The sequence below is a fragment of the Lissotriton helveticus genome, chromosome 1_1 (assembly GCF_964261635.1).
Source record: "Lissotriton helveticus chromosome 1_1, aLisHel1.1, whole genome shotgun sequence".
Classification (NCBI taxonomy): domain Eukaryota; kingdom Metazoa; phylum Chordata; class Amphibia; order Caudata; family Salamandridae; genus Lissotriton; species Lissotriton helveticus.
In genome coordinates, this window is record NC_136057.1 from 1,162,308,832 (window position 1) to 1,162,331,217 (window position 22,386).

At 40.3% G+C, this 22,386-nt stretch overlaps 1 protein-coding gene across 1 annotated transcript in view; it reads right to left on the minus strand.

The window, feature by feature from the left end:
• Nucleotides 1-1,120: 1,120 nt before the first annotated feature.
• GPR37 (G protein-coupled receptor 37) overlaps nucleotides 1,121-22,386 on the minus strand; it is a 133,163-nt gene continuing 111,897 nt past the window's right edge. The window contains exon 2 of the mRNA XM_078679083.1: nucleotides 1,121-3,688. Coding sequence (XP_078535209.1) covers nucleotides 2,870-3,688 — 819 coding nt within the window. The 3' untranslated portion in view covers nucleotides 1,121-2,869. The remainder of the gene's footprint in view (nucleotides 3,689-22,386) is intronic.

The window sequence follows — 22,386 nt, forward strand, 5'->3', positions numbered from 1 at the left end:
AGTCTTCGTGTTCTGCCCCGCACAGCCTGCATTTTGTCCCACAGTCCCTTCTCAGCCATGTTTGCAGATGCGGAATAGAGGGTAGAATGCCTAGCCTATGTTTTAAGAAGGCTTCATTTGATTTCCTGCCATACCCCAGACCAAAGTACGCTTGTAACCCAGGCGATTTGTATGTGGACAAAGTCATCCATGCGTGTCGCCTTTGTGAAAAGGTCGCTTTATCTTCCAAGTGCGATTGACTTTTTATGCTCTTGTTTACAACACACTTGAATTGCACATGCGGTAATGGAGTTTCCCATAGTTCTTTTAGACCTGTGACAGTCAGGGATTCCTCTAGGAAAGTTTTTGCCGGCAGTTGAAGAGAGCTGCTTAGGTCTAGCCATAGCAGATGGTTAAGTGAGTTTTCTGGCGAGTTCTTTATTTTCTGCCAGCACTTAATGTATGAGCCTCTTCTAGCAAGCTTTTGGGAGGTCAGTCCAAACTCTAACCGGATCTAGGCTTGTGAGGTGTAGGTTGGCAGGTTGAAGAGAAGTCGGTAGGCCTTTACAATGGTTGTGTCCAGCAGTTTCGCGTCTATGCCTTTTAGAGCCTCACTGCTGTATGTAATAGATGATTAATTAGAGTATTTTCACACTTTATATGTATAGCCTCTTGTTGTGTTTTATTCATTATTTCTGGACAATGGTGATCTTATTTCCTAATTGGCCAAATTGTGTTGTTATTCAATTTCACCAGGCGCTCCATTTTGTTGAACAAGCATAACTGTGAGAAATTATGGCAGTAATTCTGGTTCCACTCTCATTCACAATCCTCACAGGTCAGACTTATCATGAAGGTAAAGGCAGTTAAGGGCAACGAAATATTCATGTGATCGTTTGGTGATTAAGGATAATCATGTCTGCATCCTTCCTACACTTCTGTCCTGCATGTTGGGAAAACTGACATTTAGAACGGCTGTGTGTGTGTTTATCATAATGGCTTTATTGAATGTGTGCAACCTGCCGACTAATCAAACTACATAGGATTTGCAATATTCACAGCACAGTAAAAGTCTGCCCCTTACCTCCCAAAGGTTGAATATTGACAGAGCTAATCCAGCGTGGTTAAGTCGAATGACGTTTACTATGCATAGCCTCGAATGCAGTTGAAAATCAATTCCATTCTTTAAAAAAAATATGCTAATCTCTTTGCTCAGCATTGCACACTATGTATGTGCCCCACACACAATGAAATATGTGATGAAATATGTAATCATTATAATCAAGCGCACCCTTAAGTCAACAAAGGACAAGTGTTCTCACAAAAGCAATTACAGCCGTAGGATGGAAAATGAACTACTCTCGCCCACAAGCAATCACAGTCCAGAGAAAATAAGAGATGAGGAGGGCTGAACACTGACTGGAAAATACAGAGTGTGACTTAAGGTGTACTGATGTCTCACCGATATGATGATTATAAGGTTGATGCTATTTATAATAATTGAAGAAATCATTGCATAATATGTCATTTTACTATAAAGGGTAAACTTTCACTCACACTAGCATAAACCATATTAACCAAAAGTGAAAACGCTCAACAGAAAAAGATGCACATGCTTCTACTAATGTTCTGTTGCTGAAAAACACCTAAATGAAAGCTTCAATCTTGAACTTTAAAACAATAATTTGTCCATAAATGTTAGTTAAATATTATTTTTCACATTGAAACAAAAAAATCATTGGACTGACCCATAAATGCCAAAAATACGAGTACAACCCCTTTTAAACATGTTTAACACATTTAGCAAACTTTATTATAAACAGAAGATCTGTAATTTGCTATATTCTCACAGCAAGTGACTTTTTTAAAAATCAAATTTACCATATTTCACACAAAGATTCTTTCTTTCTTGTAAGGCCATTTGATGACATTTTTTGTACTGTTCTTTACTAAAAGTGTATTTAAAAAGGTATGAAAGAATACAAACAAACGTGTTAAAAAGGTTGCCTCGTGTCAAAATTTAAATTAACTAACATAATCTGAGTTGAAACCAACTTCAGATACAGTACCGCCAATCCACACATAGTGTACATAAAACATTGTGTAAACGTACTGTTCTTAGACTATGTGATCAGTTTTACAGTTTTATCAAAACGGCAAGAAATAAGGTGCGGTTCTCTTTATTTCCTAAAGAATAAAACATTAGCACCATTCCAAGTGAAGTAGTGTGACTTTCATGTTGGCATTTATTAGGTAGGAAACACTTGTGTAAACCATGTGTTGTTATAGAATTCCATCATTAGCATCATCGTCATTTTTTTACTTTCATGGCTCTAAAAACTGTCAAATCCTGCAAAATATTATTTGCCAGGTCTAGTTTTTACATAACTCTCCTTTAACTAGACGGCAATACATTACTAGCTTCTGTATACGATACTGCCGTAATTCGACCCTGTGCAGTGCTATAAAGTGATTTAATTGTGCCAAAAACGTTTTGCAGTTTTTTTTTATTGTGGAAAGATGTGTACGAGCACCTAGGCTGATATAGAAAAACTCGTTTCACTTGTGATCTAGATGCGAGATATTTCCGTGTTTTGGGAGCTGTCACTGACATAGCAAGGGTGCCATGGACCCACATGTAAGCAGGCGCAACCGGCCACCTCCACTCCCTGGATGGTAAAAGACAACCCCGACTGGGATTCTGTGGGCCCTAAGCCCCTAGCTCTTGTGCCACTAGACCTGCTGCACTAAGGATAGTTAATCTCTGATCTCGATATTACTACTAGGATCTAACATCTAGCTTAGTTCAATCCACCCTTGCCTTCTTTTTAAAATTTCCTCCATTGCAAAGATCACACCATCTAATAAGTACAGCCGGCTGTTGGACTTCCTAACAGTGAGTTCCGACAGAGGCAAATGTGGACATTTCTCGACGGATAGTGCTGAAGGGAGAGAGCTCCATCTCAGTGGTATACTCATTGTCATTGTCATCGCTCGTGGCCACTGAAGACTTCTGGGCGCACTCTTCACAACAGCAGCAGCAGCATTCCATGAAGGCTCTGCTGAAAGGCTTGCAAAAACAGAATAGAAGAATTGGGGTCACACAGGACTTAAAAAACAGGAGAAACTGGCTGATCAAGTGAAGAAGGTCCATTGTCTGCCGAGAGAGCCCTGTGGACATGTAGGACGTAGCAATATTGCAGATATTCTCAGGAATTATACAAAATCCATACAAAATGGTCAAGGCCACAACTGTACAGTTCATTTGGCTCTCAAGATGAATTTGCCGCTTGTTGCCTCTTGTGGAAGACTTCTCTGCCCTTCTGATTTTCTTCGCTGTCACCAGAGAGCATGTGATGGTGAAAACAGTAGGAAGGCAAAAGTAGCAGCCAAAGTACCACCAGAGTCTTGCACCATCATAAGTGAGAGCCAACACATAGATCATGTCAGGAAGGTCTGTGGATATCTTCACTACGCAGCGGTCTGCGGGAGGACTGCCGCTCATCTCAGGACTCTCCTTGATCCTCTGACGCAATATAACTTCTGGCAGGGCCAACACCAGTGCACCAAACCATATGACAGCTAACTTGGCGGTGGTGGATTTGCAGTTCTCAATCATTTCGTAATACATCTGCACATTTGTGGCAGCACGAAAGCGGTCTATGCACAGGGCACATAATGTAAATGTTGTCACTCCGAGAGAGGCTACCTGGAAATGGGAAAATACAAAGGCATTAGAGAAGATAATCACATTTGATCAAATACTTGTATATAAACTTGATAGAAAATAGTCAATAAATTAGGTCAATGAAAATTACATATAAAAGAGCATTTTGAAAGTAGACTGAATTCTAAAAAAACACTTGTAAGGCCAGTATTAGAGGCCACGCACAACAATATATTTATAAACAGAATTCTGAATGTCGTAAAACTAATAGTAAACTAACAGTAGATATTAGGGAATATGAAATTCTATTGGCTGACTCGCTTCGTTTGTGCTTCACCAATATCGTTGAAATAGAGCTTACACTCTGAACATTAAAATCTAACCTTAAGACAACCTTTATTGAAAAAAACTGTGCTAAATTGCATAAGACTAAAATTCAGTATTATGAAGGGGGGGATAAAATTGGCAAGCTACTGGCCTATCAAGTGGCAGATGATAGAGCTCAGACCCGTATTAAATGTATAAAAGGTGCGAATCAAATTATTTATAATCAACCGGCGCAGATACTGATGCAATTTACGGAGTATTATAACACTCTTTGTACCCCAGAGAACCAACCAATTACATCTTATATCTTAGAATATTTGGAAAATAATTTTAAGGAAAAACGCAATCTATCTGGCTTAGAACATTTGTCGGATGATATTACCGAGCTAGAACTAAGGCAGGCTATCTTATCTTTACCTAAAGGGAAGGCCTCAGGGGAGGATTCAATTTCGGTGCAATTACATAAAATCTGTATGGATGAATTAATTCCCCTTTTACTCCTAGTTATACAACATATCGGGGCAACAGGGAAGGCCACAAACTCTTGGAACACAACAAAAATAATCTTCTTCTTAAAAAAGGGCAAACCAGCTGACGAATGTGGGTCGTATAGGCCAATCTCTTTGATTAATTCAGATGCGAAGGTTTTCGCTAAGGTTTTGGCAAACAGGTTGGCCGTGGTTGTCCCCTGGATTGTTAGCGAACAGCAACACGGATTTGTCCTGGGTAGGGACACTACGACCCACACTAACACAGCTATCACAACCTTCGACATAGCAGAGACAGAAACCTCCCTTCGGCATGATCTTATTAGATGCCGAAAAGGCTTTTGACCGAGTGGGGTGGGATTATCTCTGGTCTGTGCTGTCTATTATTGGTTTAAGGGGCAACGTGGTTAGCTGGATTCGGGTTCTGTATGACAAACCCACGGCTAAAATTAGCTATTCAGGTATGCTGTCCTCTGCTTTTTCAATTGCACGGGGCACTTGGCAGGGGTGCCCGTTGTCACCCCTGGTCTTTGCCCTGTCCATGAAGCCATTCCTGCAGGCACTCCTTGTTCACCCTAGGATAGTTCCATTTTGCCTAGGATCCCATTGCTTGAAAATCACTGCATATGCGGACGACATTGCAATATATTCCTCCAACGTCACATCAGCACTAGAGGGCATTATGGTCGAAGCAGAAAAATTTGGCAATATTTCTAGCTATAAATGAAATGTGAACAAAAGTGGCCAATTATAAACCTATGGGGGTAACGTTGGGGATATGTCAGGCTGCTAACTATTTAGGGGTAAAAATCTCATCAAAAATCTGTGACATAATCCCCATTAATTATGATGTGCTTATTAAATCAACTAAGCTGCTCCTTAAAAAAATGGCACAAATTACCACTAAATATCATAAGTAGAATAAGCCTAATCAAGATGAAAATTCTTCCCATGTTTCTTTATCGTTTTCGTTCTATTCCGTTGGCACTTAATAATATTTTTTTTAAGAAACTCGACGGAATTTTCAGTAGTTTCATCTGGGGCTACCGGAAAGCACGAAAAAGCTTATCTTCTCTAAAAGGGCCTACAGATATGGGAGGACTTACCTTCCCAGACTTTAAACTTTATTTTTGGGCTACCTTTATTGGCCGTCTTCGTTCCCTGCTTAATTCCGATTCAAAACATTTGTTTGTTCATACCATTATGCTGAACTCTGATGCAAGCATGTTTTTGCATAGATTGAATGCCCCAATTTTTTACAAAAGAGTCAAATTTAAGACTGCTCGAGATATTGCCAAGATTTAGTTAGGTATTTTGCTTTTTTGTAAGACTTCTTTTTTTCACATTAAACTACGACTCTGGGGTAAGCCAGGACTCCCGGGGATATTTAACGATAGCAGGGCTAATGTGTGGGCAACTCATGGTATTGCAACCTTGGGGGATTTGTATGGTACCAACGGTTTTCTAGACTTTGAGATATTAAAAAATGTATACCATCTTACAGAGCCTATGAGGTTTAAATATATTCAGATACATGATTTCTTGATCCGCAAAATGAAAATTCTAACAATCTTGGACTCTGATATTTGGGAGTGCCTCTATTCATCTAAGACTAAATCAGTAATAAGTACTGGCTATAGCTGCCTAATATCTTATGTAAAATACAATTGTTCTAAATTAGCAGAAAAATGGAGCTCTAAATTGGGACTGACGATGTATCCAGAACAGATTGCTCATTCTCTCTCCAAAATCAATAATTTGGTACAATCTGCCAGCTTACGATTACAACAATTTAAAACTTTCTGTTTGCTTTATTATACCCCGGAAGTGATTCTTAAATGGTCTTCAAATGGGCAATACTCTGAGAGCACCAAATGCCCTAAATGTGATGTGGCGGGCGTTAATATAGAACATATGCTTTTTTCCTGCCCGCTACTGAAAGATTTTTGGCTTAATTTGGACAAAGTTCTGAAACTAAAACTAGCAAGGTCACCATTGCTTTCTGCCCCTACCGTACTTCTAGATATACATAGTACTACCTTACCGCAACAGGCTCTAATTACTATTTTACTTTCCTGTGCTAAACTTAAGATAGCTAGGGCATGGATATCGCCACAGCCGCCACATATTATGCAATGGTGGGCTCTGGTCAATGAAATCTATAGCATGGAAGCAGGTATAGCCCGAATTAGGGGTACCAGGTCCTTGCTTAAATTTGAGAAAATTTTGGGTCAACTTTATTTAAAATCTGTACGTGCATAAGATTACTTTTAAAATGAAATGAATTGTTTATCTCACATTGTATATTTTCTATATTTTGTATTTTTTTTTGCCATTTTGTACATCTTTTTGTGTAGATATTATTGTTATATTAGCAATGGTTTTGCTATGTTTTCACTCAGTGCTGTCAATAAAAAATAAAAATGAATAAAAAAAAGAATTCTTAAAAAATTTAGCAACTTTGCATGGCGTAAGGTTTTCAGGGCAAACACAATAATAAAGGTTGCAATTAAAATGCTTGATTGTTTCAATTTAATAATGTGGAACAACACCTCCTACACCCTTGTCCCCCTCTGACAGAGTCCACACTAACAAATCTGGAAATTCCTTGTGTGCCCCTTTAGACACCTTCAGTCATAGATTATTAAATGTCTTGCACTATTCGCAGGGACTCTCAGTTGTCACTATAGGCAATTTGATGTTTCCCTCTCACTGGAGTTTCCTTCAATTGATTTAGTATTGCAGAGCTAACACCACTACTTAAAGCCATGCCACATTTCCCTAAATCTACCAGCCGTCTAATAACCATTTATTTGTCTTAAAAACCCTTGCGTGCTACATTCCCAACTCTCAATTAACAGGTTGCTTAACACTCTACAATATGATTTTTGACCAGTCCATTCCACTCCAGTGAATCTGCTCTTTTTTCCAAGTGTCTATCCGTGTTCTCTCTTACCATCCCAACTATTCCTTCTTCAGTCTCCCTTCTTGGACTCTCTGCACTTCAACCAAAGCAACATGCAAGAAACGCTTACCTCGCTGACTCATGTCTTTCAAGCCTATGGTTCTCTGTCACCTAGTGCTCCTGTCTTTTTTTCCCATGACACTATCAGTGAGCAAGTTCCTCCATAAACTTGAAAATCCTGTCTATCCATACCTGGCATCACTGCGGTTTCTCTTACCACATGTGTACTAGGAGTATGATAGGCAACATTTTCTCATGTTCGCTGTGCCTCTCCCACCCACATTATTTTGACTGTCTAACAGTCATTCAGCACTATGTAGCTATGCTTTTCTTAATGCTAAATTCCTCATAACTACAATCAGTTATTTCACCGCAACCTCTGTCCCAAGAGCCCTGCATACTACCATCACATTGGCCCTCAGGACACTTCTAGGTAAGCTGCTATAAACGTTCTATTCTCCTCAATTTGTATTTTGTGATTATGAAATGTATCTGATTCTACCAGGAATGCAAACATGATAACAATATTCTACAACACAACCTGATCAAATTGTGTTGGTTCTCTTGGGAGCTGTGACTAAGTGATAAGTGAAAACAAAGATTATATTACAACTTAAATTATACACATACAACACATTTTGTCCACATATGTTAGGAGTTAGAGCAATATCAGCATGCTAATGGAGTTATGTATTGGTAACATAGTAACAGCAGTCAGGTTCTAGCTACTGCAAATCTGGAAATCTAACCTTCTCCCATTTCAGACAGTCACTATTCTCTTAATCACCTTAATGACGAGCAAGGGCTATAACAGTATTCATCTTCGAACAATCCCAAACTGTTTTCCTTTGCTTTTCTCACAGACATTAACTTTGCCACACACATCTCTTTAATCTTCTAATAACCTATCTAGTCTAGTTGTCCATTACTGACACCAAGTTGGTTGGAAAGTAGCCAATAGAAGGATACAATGCAAATTGCTCACTATACTTACATTCATGGAACAGTCCTCACACACTGTTCAGTTACACTCTAGCCAGTACATTCTAGTGGGACAATCAATATCTCCAAGTTGCTCCTTTGCCTCTCTCTGCAGTTGTACTTTTTTTATCATTTAAACTTTCAACCTCCCACCTTTGGAATGCACTTATGACACATGTGCTTTATCTTCTCTGTACCAAAGACCACCCTCCAGGATCACCCATCCTTCATCCTTGAACACCTCCAGTGTAAATATGTAAATTTAAATGCGCAGTACTGTTCCTAGTCTGATCTGCCAAATGTCATGTAGCATCATCTGTTCCATACTTTTCAACCTCAAATACTGTTGTACTCTCTGAATTGTTTGTTTATAACATACAATATTTCCATTCGGAAACGGACTTATACAAACAAAATAACATCAATTAAAACAGTGGGCACATAGTGTATGCCATAAGAACAGTGATTACAGCATAAACGTTAAGAATCCTGTTCACAAACTGCATTTTGTAGAATGTAAAGTAGTGGTTTATTAGTAGTATTCAAATATTTAAAATGTGTATTCACAAGTCAGTCAGAGACTTCCATCTCTCCCTTTTTGGTTTGCAGTAAAAAATATTGTGGGGAAAAAAATAGACTGTAAAATGTCAAGTCAAACATGTTGTCTACTGAAAAAAAATGAAAAAAGTTATGGCCACAAATCCAACATTGGTAAACACATTAGGTTTCACCTATGTGATTAATAATATGCAGTTTTGTTGTAATTTGTAGTTGGTCAGCAGTTGTGCTTTATAAGTTACTGAAACTGCGTTAAAGTGTTATGATTTGTTTCTTGAGAAATATATTGTGCTGAACACAATTTGTCTGAAATGGACAACATTTTGGCAGGGGCAAAATATGCCCTCTCCCATAAGGAAAAGTATACTACTTATTAACTCCCTTACCTTTGTAAGAACAATTTAAAATACAAGCAGTAGAAAGACCACCCACCTATAATACAAGCACTTGAAAGACCACCCACCTATATCTTAAAAGGAAAAAGTCGGAGGAGCACTGTGAGCCTACCACCATGTTAGTCTGACTAGACATTAAGGGGTCAAGCACGAAAGAGAAGATTAATCAGTTTTTAACTTAGACACCCTGTCCCACCTCTTTTGAATATAATATATTCTGTGTGGCGCCAAATGCAGCCACACTAAACTTTCATTCTATCCATACATGCGGTGAAGGAAAAAAACTCCTAACTGCTGATAAATTAGATGAGGTGCGTGGCATCCCTCAGCTGCTAAAACAAAAAAAGTAAGTGGCAACCCTTAGCTTCTAAAATAAACAAATTAAGGGGACTCCCCACAGTTGCTAAAACAAAACAAAGGAATCAGCACAGCACAATTCAGCAGTATTCCTACAGCAACTACACGTGGAAACAAGCAGTGCCTAACCATTTGCTAACATAGCAATAATAAGCAGCACTGGTCCGGCCACCTTGTAGATGAAGTGAGCGACACCCATGTAGCTGCTAAAGAACAATATTAAGCGGTCGAGCGAGGACGGTAGCACCGCTATACACCACCATGCTGTAAGTGAAAATCTAGAAAGCCGAGCCAGAGCAACCTGACTTTCCAAAGGCAGATAAACAAAAGCAGGCAAAATTTTTCCAATGGTTACCACATAGGAGTAAATCAAACTATATTCCCCGGCCTGTGCACCAGAAAAATTACATTAGTAAGGAAGAACTCATTACCTGAATTTACATGGGGGAGTGGTCAAGGGAATGATGGCTTGATGGCAAAAACTGGGTGCAGGGCTCAGGGCATAAAACGAGGCTTAGCAATAGATGCGTTCCAAGCCACACGTAAGAAATAAAAGTTACAGTGCAAGTGAAACAGAAACCAGATAAACTAATGAAAGACACCAGATTGTGAATCACAATCTTTTGAGAAACTAATTAAGCCTCTGAACAGAAATGCAGCACATAAAAAAAAACAAGCACAGCATTGTGCATGCAAAACCTTTAAAGAATAGCTTCACAAAAGCGGAGGGAAACAGTACTTGGGTGAAGGGAATCTGATAAGAGAAGCACACAGGAAAAACACAAGGAACAACAGACAACAGTACGCTACAGCCAAAAGAAACTGAAGAAATGTAAGTGGCATGCACAACAACCAATGAAAAGCAAGGAAAGCAGGGAGCGGGATGTAAGCCCCTTTTCAAAATATTATTAAATACATTAGATTTCCCAAGCACAGCGCAAATGCTATTAAGGCGAAACCCAAAAACATTTTGTACTTTATAATGCAAAGGTTAGTGCACTGGCAGCTCCTCTTTAGCATAGCATCCTTCTGCTAAACTAGAGGGGAGCATGAATGAAGTGAGGAAGGATGTGGGGGACTAGCAAGAGATTTATGATTTAGGGAAGGATAGCATGTATGTATAGTTCAGGGTTTTAAGGGTTCATGGTTTGGAAGCATTAAGATGTATTAAGGGATTATTAGGATACAGTTAGATAAAATAAAGAATGCATTGCATAAAAATGACTTTCCAAATTCAACATATTTGAGACTAACATTGTAATACAAGCATATTCGCACAAAAGAGTAAGACCACTGCTATTCACAAAGTACAGTTCCAAAGTTACTTCTGTCCTAATGGAGTCAAAACATCAGACCATATGCTTATCAGCACACACCATTCTTGTTAGGCACACATATACACCCACATGCACACACATTCTTAGTGGTACCATGTACATGTATGATTTTCCTCCTGCACACAAGCACTTACCTCCTTTAATAGACACATTGTAATGGTATAATGGGGGCCACTTTAATTATTAGGTAGGCCAATTATTGTGTAATATAAGAGTAATTGTTGTGAATTTAAAATAAACAAAAATATTTTAAATGATGATGTAAAGTATTTTTTGTTTGTCTTTGCTTTTTTGGTAGGTTGTAGATAACGGTCATGTCTGAATGTATTAAAATACAATTTCACACAAAATTTGAGAACAACTCTCACTGATTATTTGTCAATGGAATGCTCACCTAATAGTGCAGTATTTTACATGACAATATTATACTTGGCCTGCTCAGTTTTAACCATGAACTCTGAATGCTTCAACCATGGAGAAAGTTTTAATGGAATAGGCATCTTCACGGCACAGGGGTGATAAATGTAAACTATTAACATATAGATGGTGTTAAATAATATTTCATCAGGTCTTTCAACATACCGTATAAACCAATACCGTATGAAAATAAACTACTCTTGACACATTAAATTAGGCTGCCACATAGAGCTTTGCCCTGGAATCCGAATCTGTGCCATTTGTCAAGCCTTAAACTGCCATTATTAATGCCATGCTGTCACTTTACTATCATTTATCTAAATTAAGTGTCCTATACAGACAACTTACAGATGAAATTTTGATTCTGTGGGAAAAGCTATAGTTGGGAAATCATTAATTTTCATTTTGTCTAGCACATGCCCTATGTCTGAATTAATTTAAAGAATGCCTATCAAACAGAAATAACAATGTGTTTTCAGGCTTTTAAAAACCTGTTTACAATTCTAAATCCAGTTAACTTACTGGGTAGGTTTATTGAAACAGCGTCTTTTTTTCTGCACTTCCATTATTTTGAAGATTGGCAGGAGTGACAAGGAACTCAAAGCTCTCCCCAAAATTGGCTAGGGAATAAGGGGCATATTATCAAGAAGGGCGATACATTATCGCCGCTTTTATCGGCAGGAAACTGCCTTTTCCTTATCCTTGAATATTTAGCATTATTTAGGTCACAGTCCCAGACAGCTTTAGCTATCTGTTGGCCAGGCCTATTGCTCTAAGTATTCACATAGTGGTCGGGCTTTTTGGATTGCTTTGTTGTCTATTTCTTTTCCCTGGTCCTGATTCAATTACTTTCCCCCTTCTTCATGTGTATGTCTCACCTTGCAGTATTTCGGCCTTGTGGTATTTTGATTGGTGGACTTGTATTCTTCCCCTGCTGACCTTGCTAGCATTCAAGGAACTACTTTTTTCTTTCTTTGCAATCACTCCATGGGAGATAATATGTTTTCTTCCTCTACCCCTTTGTGCTGCTTCCCCATTCAACTTTCTTTTAATTTTGCATTTATAGTTTTTAATATATTTTTTCTGTATGTTATTGATTGATTATGTATGCCCGCCATGCAGCTAAATTGAAAATGTTTTTTGGCATCATGGAGCATACACATTCACGGCATTATGCATGTGTCATGCTGTACGCATCAGAACACAACCATGCACATGAGTTGTGCGTTGGTGCCTTCTTTTAATCCATTTTCTTTAGAGGGAAACCCATTTCAAAATTGCCACTACATGCAAATGTAGGCATCTTAAAGCATGGACATGCATGTGATTACCAGTTTCTTGCCTTGCTTGTTGTAGTTTAGGAATACAGTTTTCTCTTACCAAGGATCATTTACTTGAATATTAAATTCATCCTTGGGACGTTTCAAAATATTTACATCCATTTAACTTCTTTCAGTTAGATTTTAGATTTTCAAGTGGGGTTGTCATGCAGCTGATGCAGTAGAAGCTCCCCCAGTCCCCATCCTTTAACCAAAGAATATTGACTGCCGGGAAACAAACTTTACAACGCAACTTTTACAACGCACTACCATTACAACAAAACTTTTACAACGCAAGATCCATTACAACGCATGTCATTACAACGCAGTCATTACAACGCATACCATTACAACGCATACCATCACAACGCATGTCATTACAACGCAGTCATTACAACGCATACCATTACAACGCATACCATCACAACGCATAGTACCCTGACACTATCCAAAACCTACCTTACTGTTGCACCTCCTGGAGTTAGAATAGTAATCTTTACCCCTACACTATCCAACACTTACTCTACTGTTGCACCCTCTGGAGTTAGAATAGTAATTTTTACCCCTACACTATCCAACCCTTACCCTACTGTTGCACCCCCTGAAGTTAGAATAGTAATTTTTACCCCTATACTATCCAATAGTTACCATACGTGCAATGTAATGCTATGCGTTGTAATGGTAGTATGCGTTGTAATGGAATGCGTTGTAATGGTAGTTTTAAGAAATTCGTTGTAATGGCATGCGTTGTAATGGAATGTGTTGTAAAGGATGTTGCGTTGTAAAAAATGCATTGTAAAGGCAAGCGTTGTAAAAGTATGCGTTGTAACGTTATACAAACTTGACTGCCTTTAGATATTAACACCGGGCTAGATAAGCAAGTTAGCACTAAATAATAGAAAAAGAGGGTTCGGAATAAGTCATGTCAACTAGATATGTAGCTGTAGTTCCATTGGGATATGTGATAACTGCAATCCTGTTTAGGAAGTTAAGGAATACTATCAGGGAGCCAGTGAGATTAAGAGATACTTCTTGAAGGTCAGGGAAAGGTGCTGTCAATCATTCTTGTTTCACCCTTATCTTTTAGCAGAATTGAAGAACAGCTCTGACTCTACCAGTGGGTTAAGTCACAAATCCAAAAGGTTTTCAGCAATGCTTAATTTGCAATAAAATAAATAAAATACAAGGGAGCAGAGTAACTAAATAAAGAAAAATAAGTGCCGGGGATAAAAGGTGTTTTTAAGAGCCCACCACTGATATTACCAAATCTCAGGGTGGTAAATATTAAGGCTGCCTGGTGCTGATTTCACCTTTTGGCTTTTTCTTAAGCCATTCTGCATTTCCGGACTCTTTATCTCTCTCCCTCCAGCACATTATTTTTCATCCATGCTGCATCTGTTTATTTCTGTTCCTTATCTTCCACTTCCTCCTTTTCTCTCTCCCTTTGTTGCCTTTCTTTCATCATGATAAGCTTTATTTTGGCAATTGCCACAGAAGCAAACACAATAAATTAAAACTTTAAGATCATGCATAAAATCTCGTAAAAATATAACTTATATGTGAAAAAAGAAAGGTAGTTCAAAATATTTATAATAATCCACAGTTTAGGCTAGCAGAGTATAGGAGGAGCATAATATATAGAACATAAGATTGATAAAATGTTTATAATACCCTCAATTGATACTAGCAGCATAAAGAGGGAACATCACAACAATTTTGAGATGTGAGACTGGATTTCATCTAGCAATTCTTGTAATAGTTGCCTACTGTTACACAGTCTAAGAACAAAATCATGAATGACAGCGAAGTGCAACTAGGACACACAAGATTCTAAGGTGCTAGACACTGGGCGGCAATGTGGCAATCTTTTTCCGGCTGTGTCTCCACATATATGCAAGAAAATGGGAGATTATAGGAATGTCTTGATTCTTCTTATTATTCTTGAAGTGACTGCATCCAGTCTGAGCCTTCTTCATCATACAGGATAAAACCTACACTCATGCATCCATTAGCAACAAAGACTAATGTTAGACCTGTCAGCCTTAGGGTGGTTTTCCCTCCAACTTTGTGCCTTCTTCCTACATTTTGTATGATCTACTTTTGCTGCCATTGAGGCCCTGCAAACTTTACCACAGCTAGCCAGTGCTAAAGTGCACATGTTCTTGCTTTTAAACATGGTAATATTAGCTTTTCCCCAGTTGGCATTCTTAATTTACTTATAAGTCCCTTGTAAAGTGGCACTAAATGAAATGCTACTTGTGAGTCTGTAGCACTGATTGTGCCTACCACTCGAGTAGCCCTTTAAATATGTTTCAGGCTTGCCATTGCAGAGCCTGTGTGTGCACTTTTAAAATGTAATTTCAAGCTGGTAAAAAAAATGTTTGCCAGGTCCAAACCTTCCTTTTTAATACATATAAGTCACCACTAGAGTAGGCCCTTGACAGCCCACAAGGCAGGGTGCAATGCATTTTAAAAGTAGGGTATGTACTTTTACTTTTAAGTTTTACATGTCCTGGTAGCGAAATTCATTTTCCACTACTGCAAGGCCTATGTCTCCCGTACAATAACATTGAAGTTCCCTTATTAATTTCCAAATGGGAAGGGGTAGCCTGTACATTTTTGGTGTATCTGAAATCTCTATTTAAAATTCTAACTTAAGGTGCAGTTGGATTTTAAATCGCTATTCTGAAAATGCCACTTTTAGAAAGTTGGCTTTTTCTTGCATTAGTCATTTAGTAGCTGTAAACTGTCTCTGGTCACATAACTGGGTGTAGCTGACGGTTAAGTGTTGTTTATTCCTCCTAGACAGCCACATAGGGAGCTTAGGTGTGTCTGGATGGGCCATCACTGGCAAGATGGGAGGGAATAACTATGAACAGCCCCATGTGCACTACATTTTGGTCTTTGTCCTGCCTCCACACAAAGGGCAGCATACCCCTTTAGTTAGTCTGGAGCCAAGGCAGAGGAGGCAGGATGCCTGGGGACTTCAACGTGAAACCTCTAGAAGCTTCTCCTCCAGTTCAAATGTCCAAGCGTGTATGAATGTTGGACCTCAGAAACCAACTCTTCTGTACACTTCTGGACCTGTGGATACTCTGCCAGGAAGAAGGACTGCTGAGCTGCTGCGAGAACTGCCAGTCTGCTGGACTGCTGCTCTTAAGATACTGCTACCATGCTGTGCTGACCTGCTGCCTGCTACCCTTTTGCCATGGGAAGAAGACCTGGACCTGCAACTTCATTTTGAATGCAGGACCCAGAGTGATTCAAGGGGCTAGTGTGCTGGCTTCCTGATCTGAGCCTCACAAGCATAAAAGGCTCCCCAACAGCCCCATAACGCAGCTACTGTGGGTTCCTGTTCCACATGGGGTGCCTCTCAGGTCCTGGACCGGTGGTGTGGCTCTTTTGCTTTTGGGCTCTTCATGACCATGAACATGCCTGTTCGCACTTAACCGTACCATTCACACCGAAGTTCAGTGTGAGCTGCCACCAGCCCATCTCTTTGCACAGCAAGCATTGATCATGAAGCTCTGGTCTGCCCATCTGTGACACCCAGCCTGCACATCGCGATACACCACCAACTGCTGGCGACACTTTCCTCGCTCCCTGAAATCCTCTCTAATGCAAACAGGAATCTTGCCACAAGACTTGAGAAGGAAAAACCTCAGTGGGACTAATCTGGAAATGTATCACTCCTGCACTCCATCATAGTTGGCCTGAAAGTTTGACTTTGACCTGGTGCAGCACAAACAGATGGCCACAGCTGGTGCTCTATGCTTTTAGGCACACAATTGCAGTGTATTCTTTAAAAATGTATAACTCTGGCTTTACTGACTGGAATTTTGCCTTTTTGGTCCTGTTTTATTTAGTAAATTAGGCTCTATTTTTCTAACCTGGTGTGTGATCTTTTTGTTTGGGGTTTTCAAAGTTGTACTGCTTGAAGTGTGGCACAAAAGCTTTACACATTGCCTCTAAGATAAGCCTGATGTCTCTGTGCCAAGCTGCCATGGGATTGAGCACAGGTTAAGTTGGGATTTGTGTGTGCCTTACTGTGACAAGGATTGTGAATGCTGATTGACCAGGACTCACACCCCTTTCAACCAACAATCCAAATTCTTTCAAGTGGCAAAGTCAATAGCATGTCTCATTAGACCTGAGAACGTTTGACTTTGCCAATTCTTGTTCAATCTTTCTGTGTAAGTCTGCTTATCAGTTTCTTGCCTATTGTGGATTGGTCATGCATAGCTTCACAGCATAAGCTGTTTGTGGGATGGTGGGATCATATATTCTAATGAATAAAATACCCTTAGACGTATGTTAAAAGGGTATTTCAAGTCACCTTGGAGATTTGCGATTTTATAGAGGAACTCAGGCTTCAACTTCATTCCTCTATAAGGTATCAAACTTCTAGCAATAGCCTTCTGATATACAGCAGGCACATGGCACTCCATCCCATCCATGTATAAATCTGTAAGGAAAAACTGGAATGTGGCCCATGTGGTTGCCAGTGACTGAGACTTTAGTAAGTAATATACCCATTACCTTTGTGTTTTCTTGTGTAAATCTGTAGTGAACATGTTCCAATCCCAGAAGTATTGCTCCAAACTTTCCTCCTTGATTTAGTGATAAAATAACCCTTGAAAGATAATTTTAACACCCACCGATGACTGTGCTCTGAACAATATTTATACGAAGAAAGAACAATATGAAATCACAAGTTATTAAATATCTATAAGTAAATAAATACATTCTGAGTTTTCAAGCTAAGGGTATATGTTGCTCCATGGGATCAATACACGGTGGACTTGTACATGCCTCATGTTTGTACTTATGGTTAGAAATAATCTTTAGTTTCAGTAATGCTGTCCAAATACTATATGTATCATTATGCCTTGTTAAAATACCGCAGGTGCACATACAGAAAGGTATTATCCTGATAACCTTTAAGGATGGTGGTTGCCCAATTTATTTTAGGCATAGATGTGAAATGAGGAGGGAATTCTCCAAATATTATTTATAATTATCTGTTAGAAATTGTTTTTCTGGTTGGCAGAGGTACGTATCTTGACCAAGCAGGAACCACAGTACTAGTTAGCGTAAGTCAAATAGACATTCTAAATTAACCTGTGCTCACTTTCCTGTAGCTTGGCTAAGAGCAGTCAGGTTTAACTTAAGAAGCAATGTGTAAAGTATTTGTGGAACACTTCAAACAATCAAACAGTGAATGTATTTATTATATTCATTTCATTTTTAAGTTTTATATAGCGCAAACTTGACCCAAGAGGGTATCAGAGCGCTTTATATTTAGGATCATTGCGTTACAAGATACATCAGATACAAGAGCATAGAAAGGTACAGTACATATAAATAATGTTTCAATAATTCGTAGGAGGGAGGGGAGGAAGGAGTAAAAGCGGGGAGAGGAGGAGGAACAATGCCCAATGTCCGGCTGGGTAGGTGATGGTCAAAGGGGAAAACCAGGGCCAGACTCCTCATTAGCTGTCAAGCAGCTCCACCGAACATCAGCCATGTTGCTCAGGTCTCAGCGTTCAGGAAAAAACAGTTTTCATTTATTTGAATTTGCGAAGGTTATGTTGCGCTATCTGGACCCGGAGGTATCAGAGCACATAACCAAGGGAACATTGCATTAGAAGGTACATCAAAAGAATTATAAAGCACTGGTTAGACCCCTAGGTATCAGAGCGCTATAGCAGAGGAACATTTCGTTACAAATTACATCAGTTACAATAGCGTAGTAAGGTACATTAATCAAACAACGCGGTTGAGAGAATTTATAGGAAAGGAGAGGAGGAAGGAGCCACAGCAGGGAGATGAGGAAGAACTGTGTCCACTGTCCGGAGAGACAAATAGAGAGGGAAAGGGGAGAGGTGGAGTGAGAAGAGAGAGGACGAGGGGGAAGACGGAAAAGAGATGAAGGGAAATTCAGCCCCAAGACCAAGTGGGTAGGTGACGGCCAGGGAGATAGTCCAAGGCCTGTCTCCTCTATAGCTCTCTAGGAAGCTCCATTGCGCATCGGTCAGAAAAATGGAAAGAAAGGAAACAAGGAAAAGGCAGAACGGCAGAAATATGCAGGGGGGGAGGGCGAGACAGGGAGAAGGGGAGAAACAGTGTCCAGTGTCCGGTTGGGCAAGTGACGGTCAGGTGATAAACCAAGGCTGATCTCCTCAATTAGCTGAACTGAGCAGTTCCACTGGGCGTCGGACAAAATGCTCGAACGCCGCTGTCCGGGTAGGGGTCAAGTGTGCTCAGTGGAATGTCAGAATAGTGCGGGTGGGGCGGGGGTGCCATGGTCCGAGGAAATTCCAAACATCCTCTTGAGGTCAGGCACAGTCCTGGTGAGGTTTTGTAAGTAAAAGTATAGGATCAGCAAGGGGGCAAAAAGGTCACCACTGTCGGCCATGTTGGACCCTTTTCCACACCGTGAATGTGCCGAGAATGACAGAGGTTAATAGGGAAGGAAGGGCCAGACACCCAATAGTTCTTTAAAAGGACACTAGGTCTCACTATTGCCCTCAACAGGGGTTGAAAGGGGGTTTGACGAGGTGGCATTGAGAAACACAATACAAAAAGATATCGCAGCTAGTTAGAAAAATAGAGCTTAAATTATTGATCAAAACAAGATAAAAGCAACAAAAATCTTAAAAGTGTAACCAGATCTATGAATTTTTAAAGAATAACTGAAATGTAGTACTTAAAAGCATAGGGCGCCAACCAGGGATATCTGGTGCCAATAGACCAGGACAAATCCTAAAGTTTAGGCCAACTGCAATGGACTGTGGGTTGGATACAGGGAACAGCCTTTGCCCGCTAAAACAGTACCTTGGTTCACGGTTGTATCAACGTCTAGGACGAGATGCGAGGAGCTAAGGAGGTGATGTGTTAGCGTTGATCCTTAGGGTGTAGGTGAGGTGTGGGCGCAAAGCTGTGCAAAGTCAGAGATACATTGGGAATGGGAGTGACACACCGGGCCGTCGGCGATGCGATGTACCTGATCCTTGCAGCAGTGGTGATGCCCTGGAAGCAATGGAGATGTCATGTCCTTAATCCTTGAAGCAGCAGCAATGCGTTAGCCTCAATGGGTATGCACCTGTTCTGAGCTGGGTCAACAATGGTGATACCTGTATTTTGGCAGTGGCAGTCCTTTATACCCACTTCCAAAGGCCAGTAGTGGATTGGCAACACTTGGCAGGGCACGACACTCAGATGGCAGAGTCGAGGTGCTGTAACTGTCTTTGATGTCCCTGAGACTTCAAATAGGAGGCAAGCCAGCAAGACCTTGAAGTCACTTTGGCTCTAGGTTGGAGAGATGCAGGTCTAGTCCTTCTCAATCCCAGGCAAGGACGGCACTAAGCAGCAGGTCTGCACATTGGAGCAGGAGTCCAGCAAAGTGACAGTCCTTTCAGCAGCACAGCAGTCCTTCTTCCTGGCAGAGGAGTCCAGACGTTACTGAGTTGGTGGTGTCAGAGGTCCAGTACTTCTACCCAGTTGTGCCTTTGAGGAGTGGGAGACTTAAAAGAAAGGTATTTGCACAGAGTCCCTGCCCTTCCTGCTGTGGATCCAGACTCACTACAAGGGGATATGCAGCCCCAAGTGTGGGGACAGAACACAGCCTATTTGGGTGTAAATATCAGCTCCTCCCTCCAAAGCTGCCCACGATGGCCCATAAGGATGTTGATGGTCCATCAGTCTCACCTAAGCTCCCTTTGTGTATGGCTGTCTATAGGGAGTGCACAAAGTCCAGCTGTCACCCACCCAAGACTTGTATTTAGAAACAGGTAGAAGGCACTAAATGGTTAAAGTAAGAAAATGCCAACTTTCTAAAAGTAGCAAAGAAATGGTCGAATGCACTCCTTTCAGTTTATTCCTCTCTTCAATGGTACAAAAATGCTCAAAGGCAACAGTTTGGCATGCAAACTTGAAGGTGCTTAACCCCAAAAGCACCTGTATGAGACTGTAGATAACTGTTGCGCCGTCGCGCCCCAGACTCAAGATGGACTGACGATATTGGCAGAAGCCGATAGTTTCACACCATATATCCTGTAAACATCCAGTAATCCAAGGTAATCCACTGTTAACCAATGTTTTAGTGACATTTTTTAACAAAATTCACACAGAGGCAAAGTGTTTCCAAACGTTTATGTTGAAGAAATGCCCATCCAGGCATTTTTCTGGAACACATCAAAATACACTTTTGTTTCTGGGTGACCATGCGAACAATACCCCAATGCATTTCGGTCTGAAGGCCCGTCTTCATGGGAAGCTAAGATAGAAAAAATGAAGCTCATCAAAATAACAAAATTGCATCTTTTTAACACCTTCGCCGCGGCGGACATTCCGCTGCAGTGCTGAAAAAAATGACCCGTGCGTGGTTTGGACGGCCCCCGGCCGTCCAACGCACACGCCCACCGTGACCTCAGACGGACGGCCCCCGGCCGTCCGACGCATGGAAGGAGTTAACATGAAATATGTGCAAAATTAAACTGTCACAAACTGCAGAAAAAACAATTGAAAGCCAAACAACATAAACCATACCCCAATTGAAACTGCGATATGGCTAAAATATTAACTGTTATTCTCCTGTGCAAAACTAAATCATAAGTGATTAGAACCAAGCTATAAAAGTCAAAACAAAACTCACATAGCAACTAAACAAATAATCCAATTCTGGGTGAAGCATCATTGTGTCCCATGGTGTGGTCGCTCGAACTAAACTTTGGGTACCCAGCAATGTTGTGCAACAAATTCAAGAGTTTTTTACTACAAGGACATGTAAAACTTAAAAGTGCAAGTCCTACTTTTTAAACATACTTAAAAGTGCACATCCTTCTTTTTAAGCACACTACACCCTGCCATTGGGGTGTCCAGGGCCTACCTTAGGGCTTATATATATATGTACTTATAAGGAAGGTTTGGTCCTAGCAAGAGAGTTAACTTGTCAGGTCGGCATGGCAATGTAGAACTGAATACACGGGTTTTGCAATGGCAGGCCCGAGACATGTTTGAAGGGCTACTGAAGTGGGAGGCTCAATCCGTGCTGCATACCCACTAGTTGCATTTAATTTACAGGCCCTGGGCACATGCAGTGCATTTTACTAGGGACTTATAAGTGAACTAAATGTGTCAAATGTAGATAAGTCAATGTTACCATATTTAAAGCAGAAAGCACAAGCACTGTAGCATAGGTTAGCAGTGATAAAGTGCCCAGAGTCCTAAAGCCATCAAAACAAAGGAAGTAGAAACAGGAGGTCTTGAAGGTACAAAGTCAGAGAAAAACACAAGGATGCCAGGTCAAACAATATTGAAATGTTATAGCTGCATACTTGTACCTGTATACTTGTTGCCAAATAGTTTCACGTCATCAGGGACAAATGCCCATCCCTACACTTCATTAACAACCTATTACATTCTAGAGGTTAGAGTCTTATCTCACACTAGAAGGATAAGGTCAGTGCTAAATTTGAGCCGGTGGTTTCAGGTGCTCAGCACTAGCATTTAATAAACACAAATGCTTTTCATGAGCACCAGTTAAGGACACATTCATTAACGGGGAGATTAAGGGATTTGCCCAGAGTCACACG